This window comes from Leptonychotes weddellii, chromosome 8 (assembly GCF_054177405.1).
Source record: "Leptonychotes weddellii isolate Sample4059 chromosome 8, ASM5417740v2, whole genome shotgun sequence".
Lineage (NCBI taxonomy): Eukaryota > Metazoa > Chordata > Mammalia > Carnivora > Phocidae > Leptonychotes > Leptonychotes weddellii.
Window position 1 is genome coordinate 62,313,719 of NC_138376.1, and position 11,765 is coordinate 62,325,483.

General features: G+C 38.3%; 1 protein-coding gene across 5 annotated transcripts in view; it reads left to right on the forward strand.

The window, feature by feature from the left end:
- CYB5R4 (cytochrome b5 reductase 4) overlaps positions 1 to 11,090 on the forward strand; it is an 84,620-nt gene extending 73,530 nt beyond the window's left edge. For all 5 annotated transcript variants that reach the window (XM_031028673.2, XM_006733798.3, XM_081828600.1 and 2 more), the window contains 2 exons: positions 5,894 to 6,058; positions 10,564 to 11,090. In XM_031028673.2, the coding sequence (XP_030884533.1) occupies positions 5,894 to 6,058; positions 10,564 to 10,618 (220 nt within the window). In that variant the 3' untranslated portion in view covers positions 10,619 to 11,090. The remainder of the gene's footprint in view (positions 1 to 5,893; positions 6,059 to 10,563) is intronic.
- The last annotated feature ends 675 nt before the right edge of the window (positions 11,091 to 11,765 follow it).

Sequence of the window (11,765 nt, forward strand, 5' to 3'; positions counted from 1 at the left end):
TCACTTATCTTTCTCTTGACTACTGAACGGTGTTATGCATGAGGTCCCATCCCAGCAGAATGCCCTAGCTGTGTGAGTTCTCAGCTTTTGTAGAATGATTTTTGAGGGGTGGGATAGCTTGACAACGAGATTGTCTTGTGGGCAACATTTTGTAATATATAAATGTAACAAATGTTTTCCTTTAGTTTCAGAGCAGTCATTTTTGGAGAAAATAACCTTCTTTTAGTAAAGCTATCTGTCTCTATCTGACACACAAACACGTGTGCACGTATACATACTCATCTTTTTGTTTTGCATTTTTTAAACAATGTAGTCATACTGACTGTATGTTTTATAACTATATTTTCTACTTAGTGTATTATGCCTATTCTGTGTATAGAATACTTTAAACCAGTGGTTCTCCATCTGGAGTAATTTTTGCTGCCACCTCAACTCCCCCCATCCCGTCCCCACCCCCTGCCATGACTTCGGCGGAACTGAAGAACATTTGTCTGAGAACATTTTTTTATCCTCACCACGGAAGGCATCTAGTTAGTAGAGGCCAGGAAGTCTGCTAACTTCCTACAGCACACAGGACAGCCTCTCGCTACAAAGAAATATCCATCCCCAAATGGCAGTAGTGCCAGTTGGGAAAACCTGCACTGTACCATGACTTTTCATAGCTGCGTTATATTCAGTCATGTAAGCATACCATGATTTATTTAACCAATCCCCTGCTGTTTGGCATAGTGATCAGAAGTTGTTCTGTACCTCTCTATACAGGATAAAAATTCATCAGAAGAATCATCAGATCAGAGAATACCAAGGCTATTGATATATTTTGACAAATAGCCTCTAGCAAGGTGAAGTACCCAGCACAGAATATTGTACCCCGCACACTTAATATGTCAGTGTCCTTATTTTTCCTTTAGAAAGGATGAGGTTAACGTTTAGGGCATAAGGGAAAGAGAAAGGGAAAGGGATTCCAAGCAGCAAAGGAGTGGGGCACAAAGGACAGGGGATTGTGTACCCCGTTATAGGCACCAGTGGATCACTTGCATCACTTCAGATGTCTCTGTGCTCACTATTTGCGAAACGTGCTTAATGTTGGGAAAAGATGCAGAGTGAGTAAGAATACCCTAGTGGTGGTGAAGTTCTGAGGGTCAGCGGCAACTGTAAAGTCTGTACCTTGAGAGGAACAAATCCTATGTTATAGAGGTCTAAGAAGAGGAAAGAGTGGATCTGCTTTCTGAGGGTGGGGATGGCAAAGCTTCAGTGGAGGAAGGGGCTTTGAAGTTGGGCTTTGGGAAGCAATTAGCATTTCTGTGAACAGCAAAAGGAATTTGGGTAACAGGATTTTAGGAGCAAAAAACCACAAGGGCCAGTATGTTGAGTGATTAAGCATTTAGCAAAAGAGCACAGTCCAGTTTCATTGGACTATATACAGTGCATGATGGAGAACAATGTGAAATAACTGCAAAAATAAAACCATTAATTAGATCTATTTAGAAGGAATCTTAGTGGTGATCACTTTGAATCTTCTTGTTTTGCAGCCGAAGAAACGGTAGATTAAAATCAGGGAATGGAAGACCTTAAGTATAATTCATATATCAAATAAGTGTGTACAGAGTGGGCATGGAAAGCTCCAGCCACATGGAAAGGAAGCTCATCTCCCTTTATTACTGACAGGCTCTGTAGATAATGATTGGCTCTGTTTCTGTACTCTGATTTCCGCATCAGGACTAGCAGTGTTTCAGTCCACTTGAGATAGCAAAAGCTGATGACTTCAGAGGCACAAGTAAATTGAAAAATGTGCCCGAGCCCCTTTTTCTCTAGCCTGTGGTGTGCTCAGATATGTGGGCCCCTAATCTGGACCCTTAAGCACTCTGTTCCTCCCAGATGTCCCTCAAATGGTGTGTTTCTTGGAATGTGTTTTTTGAAATATTCATGTGTTCCCCTCTAAAGGGCTCTGTGAATAAAAAGTTTGAGAAAGAATGTATACTATATTACCTTCTTGAAGATTTGCTGGAAATTAGCATATTCAAGGTTTTGAGAAATTTTGAAGAAATCTATTTAACTTTTCTTAACCCAGTAGTCCCAAACTCATTTGATAGGTTAGCCTTTTCTCATGGATTAGCATTAACATCAGGAAGAACACTAGTATTTCATCAGATTCGTTTTGAGAAGTGTTTCCATAATATATATATTTTATCAAATTTTAATCCCTAGCTGTTTATTTTGTGAGTTTAGTTTGTGAGTTTTCCTGTGAGCAAATAGCAAGTCTTCTTGCTGTTTCTGGTATTTTTTATTAAGTTTTTAATTTTGATTCCAGTATAGTTAACATGTTCTGTTAGTTTCAGGTGTAGAGTATAGTGATTCAACAATTCTGTACATGACTCAGTGCTCATCATGATAAGTGCACTCCTTAATCCCCATCACCTAGTTCACCCATCCCCACCCACCTCCCCTCTGATAACCACCTGTTGTTCTCTATAGTTAAGTGTTAGCTTCTTGGTTCGTCTCATTCTCTCTTTTTTCCGTTGCTCATTTGTTTTGTTTCTTAAATTCTGTGTATGAGTGAAATCATATGGTATTATTCAGCCACAAAAAAGAATGAAATCTTGCCATTTGCAACAACACAGATGCAGTTGTATAATGGCAAACAAAATAGAGAAAATAGAGAAAGACAAATACCATATAATCTAATATTTTTCTTTATCTAGAGAAATCTAGGCCCTGGATACCCTGAAATACTATTCTCTGGGCAGTGACAAATCACAGAAGCTTTGTAAGCAGAAAGTTTTGAGATGGGATCTGGGTTTTTAGGAGAACTAATACAGCAGTGATGTGTCAGATAGATTCGGGCTGAGGGCATTAGGGCAGTATTTTAGACAAGAGATCTAGGGCTTGATGTGGAGTTGTGGCAGTAAAATGGGAAGGTAGGGGACGTGTGTAAGAAATGTGAAGGAGGTAGGTTTCAGAAGCTGATTGGCTGAAGGAGGAGGACCTCGGTTGTTGGATGACTGCGGGCTCTGCATAGGATTTAGACTGAATGAATACATTTGTATGTCAAGATTTGTCATCTCAGATCATTATCAGTCTACTCTAAAAGAACTTTTTTCACAAGCGTATTTACTTCCACTGACATTTAGAACACACGGGCCTTTTCCAGAAGCAGGTCTATTTTCTCTCTCTTCACTCTCTTTTTTTGTTGCTTTGCACTTTATGGATTACCTAATTTATTTTCAGGTAATGTTTTCAAGAGTTCTAGTCCTTCCCTGCATTTTGAAATCATAGGGCAGGAAGGAATTTCAGAACATTTACCCTTATGCCTCAAGGCTATAATTGTTTCAGATGGTAAGTTGGCCTTTCAGAATAATCCAGAAGAGAGGATTCCATAGTAACCATCTGTGTCTTGACTGGGTAAAAAGGAGTCCCTCTTTTAACTATTCTTGAGTCTTAACTTGGGCATGGCTTCTACTCCAGTGTAAGCTCTTCTAGTCCTATAAAGGGGATAAGCAAGGTAGCAGCCTCTTCACAATATCCCTAAAAATTGCATTCATGTGGCTGTTCACTTTTTCCATTGAGTGCCCAGAAGTTATGGCCAAGGGACCATTGTGTGAATAAATGTGAAATGCATGAGAAGTTTACATCATTTATGTAAGGATCTCAGTTATTTACCACCCTTTAGTAGATGCCTGCAGAAAGTATGCCAATGATAGGCTTTATTTTTTAAACATCTCAGTAAAGGAAAATTTTGAATTTTTTCAGATGAGAGGGACACCACTATTGATTTATGTATCTTCGCAGTTTTGTTCCAGTGACAGACTTGTTGGAAATAGAGCCAAAGGAGACACTTTTTTATTTTTAATTTAGCAAGGCAGTTGCTATCTTTTATCCAGTTGTCTATGTGTAATTGGAAATGTCTTAAGATAGTAGTTCTGCACCTGCTTTTGGGTCTCCTTTGATAATCTGTTCAAAGGTTATATGGATCTTCCCAGAAAAATGTACTTACGAATTCACATACATTTTTTAATGTGATTTCATAGATGCCAACATATGACTTTTGTTCTTCTAAGTGCAGTTTTTATTTTTGATCAGTATGGCTTCTTTATAAATACATTTCTTTATTCATTCATCAGGTATTCTTGCACACTTACCTCAAGCCAAGCCTGGGTCCAGTATTAAATAAGGCAGGCAAGGATCCTGCCCTCATGGAGCAGTAAACAAATACGATATTCTAGAATTACCTAAAACTATCTTAATTTTACATGCTAGCAAGGAAAAATCAGTTAGTGAAAGAAAGTCTTTGGGGAAGCTCTTTTGTACAGAGTAGATTAGAGTGCTGCTAAAACTACATGGGAGCCTCAGAGGTAAGAAATAAACATAATTCTACAGGGTTCTTAAATATAAAATCAGAGTATTAGAATAGGGATCACAAAGTTCTCCTACCTTGTCCTACAAATGGACGAGTAAGACCTAGAGGCTGGCATCTGGGTGAGAGCTAGGACTGGTTTTCTCACCCCCAGCAGGCACTCTGAGTTGGTCCACTGTGCTTCGTGCCAGTTTTTGGGAACCATAACTCGGCTGCAGCACAGCGATGTGAGGGGCGCAGCACCGACCCCATCTTGTTTCCATTCTGGTCCTTGGCCCCCCAGGTGCCCTCACAAGGGAAACTGTTCACGTCTGCTTTTTCTTAAGATTGACATTAATGGATGATTCATTTCTGCTAGTCTTGAGAAAATATCTCAGTTATTCACTGGAAATGGTAGAAAATCATTTGATCTGATGCTACTAAAAATGGTAAGAATTGTGTTTGCTACATCGGAGAGCAGGTACAACATGAAATTTTTTATTTTCTGTGATTCTTTACCAGCAGTTCACTCAACAGATTACAGAACTATGGGGAAAAAATGGCCCGTAGTTACATTGTGAAACTTGGTTTGATGTTCTTCTTTCTCATTTTAATTCTGTGTCTTTCCTTTTTCTTTCATATGTGTGGTTTCTTAGTACTTGAGTGACTCCTGGGTGTTGGCTGCTAGGGATGCAGTGACAGCCAAAGCAAACATGGCCCTTGTTCTCGTGGAGCTCATGATCTAACGGGGAAGGTGGACATTCATAGAATAGTCATCTTGATGACCACATATTTACAAGCTGAAGAAAAGGGAAAGAAAGACATTTCTCCAACACATGTAACAAAGGGCTGATGGGCTGCAGTGCTTCCCCCTGTGGAAATGATGCTTGAGCTAAGAAGTGAAGAGTGGGGCATGGTAGAAGCATTGACAGAAAGAAAGAGGATGGGCAGCATGTGAAGACTGAGACAAGTAGGGTTTGGTGAGGGTGTGCCTATGGGGGGTGAGGCAGAAAAGGTCCCCAGGATAAATCCCAGGCTCCTGGCTTTGGCAACCAAGTTCTATGTCACCATTCACAAGGATAACATCAGGTGTGGGGTAGGGAAGTCATAAGTTGAGGTTGAAGCGGTTGAGACAGCAATAGTAAGAAGTCAAATAGGCTCTCTTGGGTCTGGAACTCATTGGAGAGGTTCGGGTCGGAGATTAAAATGTACATGTCATTGAATTGCTGTGTACTGTGATTTATACAAGCAGATTATTAATAGAAATGTGGAGTTCTCTGAGATCCCTTGGAACTCTCTATCTAGTGAATTCAGTAAATTAATGCCAGATTACTCTTCTTATCCATAGCAAAAGCTAATCCTTAGTAAATATGGATTTACCTGTATGTTTTTGTTAAATCTTTGCTTCCAATCTTTTCTAGTGCTTTTCTAGCAAGTGTATCAATCTTAATGTATTAAATTGTTCTCTAGGGGGAAAAAAGAAAACATTTTCATGAACTTGAAACATGCTAATAATATGTTTAAAATAATAGACTTTTAAAAAATGTTTCTTTTCTCTAGATTTGATGTTGAATTTGTTCTCTCAGCACCTACTTCTGAATGGAATGGCAAACGGGGATACATTTCACCAGCTCTTCTTTCTCAATTTTTGAAAAGAAGTTTAGACAACTCCAGAGTCCTCATCTGCATTTGTGGACCAACACCATTCACAGAACAAGGAATAAGGTGAGTAGCAATGTGGTAGGGAAAAGAATACTCTATGCAAATCTTCCATAAAAAGCAATTGACTTAGCCCTCTGTTCTTCCCATTCATACAAACCGACACTGCAATAGTCTGTTACAGTCTAAGAAAACAGTAAAGTTTTTAACCTTCATGCAGGAAGGAGGTTGGAGGCCAGGTTTATGCATGGAGTTAGATGTGAGTGATGATTTCTGCTAATGACCCGCAGTATGGATACATATTCACAAGTTTGGTGCCACAGTCTTAGGTGGGACATTGGATTCAACCTCTTCTTCCACCAAAGCTTTATAACATATAGGAATTAATAAGCACTGTTCATCTCATTGTAGCTTTTGACTTTTCTTCATTCTCTGCAACTAGGAAAAGCTAGTAAATTATAGTGATTGAAAACCAGACAGTAAGACAGAAGGAGAGGCTGGAACATAAATAAGCAAAGACTGAGAGTTGACTCTGGATAATGAAACATCAGTGGTGGTATTCATCTTATTTGAAATTCACCTTGCTCTGATTTAAATCTAAAATGACACTTTAAAATAGCCCAGTGATGGGTGTTAAGGAGGGCACATACTGCATGGAGCGCTAGGTGTTATATGCAAACAATGAATCACGGAACACTACATCAAAAACTAATGATATACTGTATGGTGACTAACATAACATAACATAACATAACATAAATAAAAAATAAATAAATAAATAATAAAAATAAAATATTTCATTAAATGTAGCCACTATTGGGTGTCTAGGTGATTTTAAAATATGACTGCCTTAAATGCCCTGTTTTTCCTTGTTTTTGATATATGACTAAACCTAACATTTTCCTGGATAGTTTTCTCTCTTGCTTTTTTATTTTTAATTTTAATTAAGAAAAAGATTGACCTTGGGGCGCCTGGGTGGCTCAGTTGGTTAAACGACTGCCTTCGGCTCAGGTCATGATTCCAGAGTCCTGGGATCAAGCCTCGCATCAGGTTCCCTACTCATGCAGGAAGCCTGCTTCTCCCTCTGCCTGCCGCTCCCCCTGCTTGTGCTCTTACTCTGTTTCTCTCTCTCTTGCTATCTCTCTCTCTGTGTCAAATAAATAAAATCTTAAAAAAAAAAAAAGATTGACCTCAATAAATAAAGACATTGAGAAATGTTTCTTTCCATGTTGCATTTTAAAAGTATTTTAATTAAATTTAAGTTTATTTCTGGATTTTAATACCTTCAGAAATGTTCTTTTGTTTAAGTACTCTCAAAATTTTTAAAAAATATTACAATTTAAACTCTTTTAATCTTTCAAAGTTAAAACAAAACTATTAAAATTATAGTGGAGACTAATAATATGGTTTGAAGTAAAATAATTTTTCAAAAAGAAAAAGGCTAAGAGCTACATTCTTCAACTTTATCGACACTGCTATTTTAGATGTATCTTAATGCTTGCTTTATAGATTGCAGCATAATAATCCTTTGAAATAATGGGAATCATAAACTCTTCAGCATTGAAAGAGACTGTCTTTAAGGCCACTTAGCACAATTAACTGACTGAGGAAGAATCCTTTGTCCAGCCTCCTAAAGAAGTGGGTTGTTTTCTCCCATGAATGATGGGCTATTTGTGGGTTCTTCCTTCTCGTTCTCATTCCGTGCAAGGCTTAGCCCACTTCCTTGCACACTGGAGCCTCGGTGTGTGTGGAATTGAACAGAAGGGAGCCAAGATCCTAGTACGTCTGCATTTTTAAAATTGACTATAATCTCTACAGCTTTAGTTTCTCAGCGTTACCTCAGGGCCAATCTTTCCGTGCTGCACTAGCTGGCTTGCCTAGGATTGCTCAGGAGTGTTCCTGATCATCATCTATGGATCCCTGCTTTTGCTCACCTTCGAACATGCTGCATGGAGTTGCCTTGTGAGCTGTAGCCTGATTCACATCAGTACAGGCACACCTCGTTTCAGTGCTGCTCTTCACTTGATTGTGCTTTGCAGATACTGCATTTTTTTTTTTTTTTAACATATCGAAGGTTGGTGGCAACCCTGCATCGAGCAAGTCCATCGGTGCTATTTTCCCAACAGCATTTTCTCACTTTATGTCTCATTTTAGTAATTCTCACAATATTTCACCCTTCTTCATTATTATTACATTTGTTATGGTGATCTGCAATCAATGATTACAACTTGCCGGGAGCTCAGATGATGGTTAGCATTTCTTAGCAGTAAAGTATTTTTTAATTAAATAAGGCAGGCAAAGATCTTTTACATTTTTTTTTAGACATAATGCCATTGCATTTTTTTTTTAGACATAATGACACTGCACACTTACTAGACTATAGTGTAAAAATAACTTTTATATGCATTGGAAAACAAAAAATTCATTTGACTTGCCCTCTTGCAATATTTGCTTTATTGCAGTGGTCTGGAACTGAATCCACAGTATCTCTGAAGAGTGCCTGTACTTGCAATTCATAACATCTGCCCTTGTGACATCTAATTTAAGACTCATTTCTTTGATTTCCTTGCCTTGACCATCTTAATGGATGTGGTGTATCTCTTACTTGGCAGTTACTTGGATCTCTTACTATATCATAGTTTTTGCTGTCCTGAAAAATGACTCTGTGATGCCCACTCCCTAAGGCCCTCCAAAGTTAATCTCATGTCTGCTATGTATGTATAACCATATCAAACATACTCTCCATATTTGGTGAAAATTTGTTAAATTTGTATGATATGATAACAGAGAAAGACTCAGAAATGGATTTTATTTTAATATAAAGAGCAAGATAATTACTTGCTCAGTAAAGGTGCTTTCGTTTACTAAATACCCACTTGTTTATTACCTAGATAAATAAAACAGTCTCCTCTCTCGAGGCCCACCCTATCTAGCGGTGGAAACAGTTGCACACACTGGTAACTAAAATATGACTCAGAATATCATAAACACTCTTATGAGAGGTAAAAACGAAGTGTTAATGAAAATTCAGGAAGAGGCAATTTACTTCTACTTAGGGGTAGTGTATTGGAGAGAGAGGAGCTGCATGCTGAGAAAGACCTGTTCTCTGAGTGATGGCCAAAATGTTGCCAGTCAGAGGAGGTGGAGAAGGGTAGGGTAGGCAGAGGAACAAGCAGACACTTTGAGGATGCAGGTATTCAAAAGACGAGACTGGCATGGCCAGTGTGAAGCCACTAGCCAATGAGGGACAGTGAGCGTGGCTGGACAGGTGGGATGAGTTCAGCCAGGGAGAGGCTTGACTGTTGCACCAAGTTGGCCCTGGGGCTCCTATGCCATACTGTTATTTTGTCTGAATATGTGTGTATGTCTAGAAGCTGCTAACTTATGAATCTGAATCCCAGCTCTAGCACTCACAGTCATCTTGCAATCACTAATCGGGTGTCCTAGAGCCAATTACTTAACCTTTCCAAGCTTTAGTGCACTCATCTGTACAAGGGAATAAATAATATTGTTTAGGCATGTGAAATGCTTAGCACAGTGACTACATATAGTGAGTACTAAATAAATGTTTTTGTTTTCAGCAAAATTTTTTGTTTTTTATAACATACAGTGTTATGTTAGTTTCACGCATACAATATAATGATTCAGCATTTCTGTACATTACTCAGTGTTCATCACAGTAAGTGTACTCTTGATCCCCTTTATCTATGTCATCTCATCCCCACTGGCAACCCCCGATTTGTTCTTCGTATTCAAGAGTCTGTTTTTTTTTTTCTTTTTTGTTTGTTCATTTTGTTTCTTAAACTCCACGTGAGTGAAATCATATGGAATCAGATGCTTGTCTTGTTCAGTTTAGGAGAATGAAGATAGAATGCTAGGAGGATCAACTCCTTACTTTGAAAACTGGTGAATAAAGGGGGGGAAAATATGCATTTATTCTGCCTTTTCTGTATGAGCTATATTACTGAGTAACTACATAATAAATTAGCAGAAGTTTGTTTTTCTCTATAGAATTCCTTAGCTGATAAGTAAAGAAAGAATTATAGTAGGTGTCAGCAACTTTAGTCCCTAATGAACTAATGGATGTGTACGTAGATCACCAATGGTTGTTAGCATTCAAAAAGAGAGGCAGTCAGGTATTATGTGCTATTAAAGTACACCATAAAGATGCAGCAAAATGAAGTCTCTGGGAGGCTCAACACATAGAAATCTGATTTTGTCAACAAAGAAATTGCAGGACAAAGAGAGAGAAGGGATATTGTAGCTCAAAAGATACCTAAAAGACATCAGCCAATCACAATGGGTAGACTTTAAATTGGCATTAAACAAACTTAAAAATTATGGCATCTATTAGACAATTGAAAATTTGAACACTGACTAGATATTTGATGATATCAAGAAATGATTATTAGTTTTTTAGAAGTGATAATTGTGGGTTTTTTTTTTTTAGAAAGTACATGCTAAGCGGGGAAAATGAAAAAATACTATGTTTATGATGGTAAACTTTGATCTTACTTCTTTATTTTTAAACATTTTCCCAAAGAAACATGTCCTTTGTATTTGTTTTTCAGGTTGCTGCATGATCTGAACTTTTCCAAAGATGAGATCCATAGTTTTACAGCATAATGAAGAGCTGTCATTGTCCTTTATTCAACTGTTTTGTCTAAATTTGTGATTACTTAGGATTTTTTAAGAGCACATTTTTGTACATACTAACTAAAAGGTCAGCTAGAATCCAGGTTTCAGTTTCTTCAATGAAATCAACTGTTCCTTCAGTATAGATGATTTGTTGACTTTATTTTGTACCATAACTTATTTTACTACTGATCTCTGACCTGGAATCTATCATGGCAACAAGTCCATACAGGAATCTTTTGTGATGAGTCACAAACTTCCTTACCATTTAAAGTGTATCACTGTTCTACAGTAAGCTCTTGTGTTTTATGACATGATAAAGTAAATGATCATTTTGATCACATTTCTATGCCGTAAAATGTCTTATTAGCAATACAGATTAAATTTTACATTGCACTGTTAACTCAGGAAATGATCGTTTATGTCCTTGTATTACTATTAAAACATGGAATGTTATAACTTATTAAGTGATCCATTTTGTGTGTGTGAGTGTGTGTGTGTGTGTGTGTGGCACTGATACAGAGTAGAATAAAAGTATAAGTACTTTTTAATTCTTGTGGTGGAAATGTGTTTGAGTGCAACAATATCCCCCCTATGTCTAAGGGGAATTTAAAAGGCAACAATATAAGATTCTGGAGACACTTCACATAGGCAGTTTTGGATTAGATGTGTCAGAGAGTGGAAGAGAATCTTAACAACTCTTTTGATTCCTAGCCAAAATTAGAGGTGTCAGGAAGGATCATGAAAGTGTAGCATCTGGTCCCATGACCTAAAATAATCATTTGGTGCTTTGGAATGGGTTAAACTGTAGTTCTTTTTGAGCCCATCTAGAGGCACACTGTGTCCTAAATGCTACCTTTCCCGGCTGCTTCCCGCACACCTGGCAGTTCAGCAGGGCGCCCTCCTGCGCTCTGCTGTGTGGGCGATTTATTCCCCCCCCCCACCCCCACCCCCGGCCCGCCTCCGCTGCTGCCTGCAGCTTTCCAGTACCTTCCCTGACTGGGATTTAGCAAAGGACATCAAGAAAAGTTACTGTGTCAATCAAAGAAAGACATGTGTCATCTGATCTCACTGATATGAGGAATTATTAATCTCAGGAAACAAACTGAGGGTTGCTGGAGTGGTGGGGGGCGGGAGG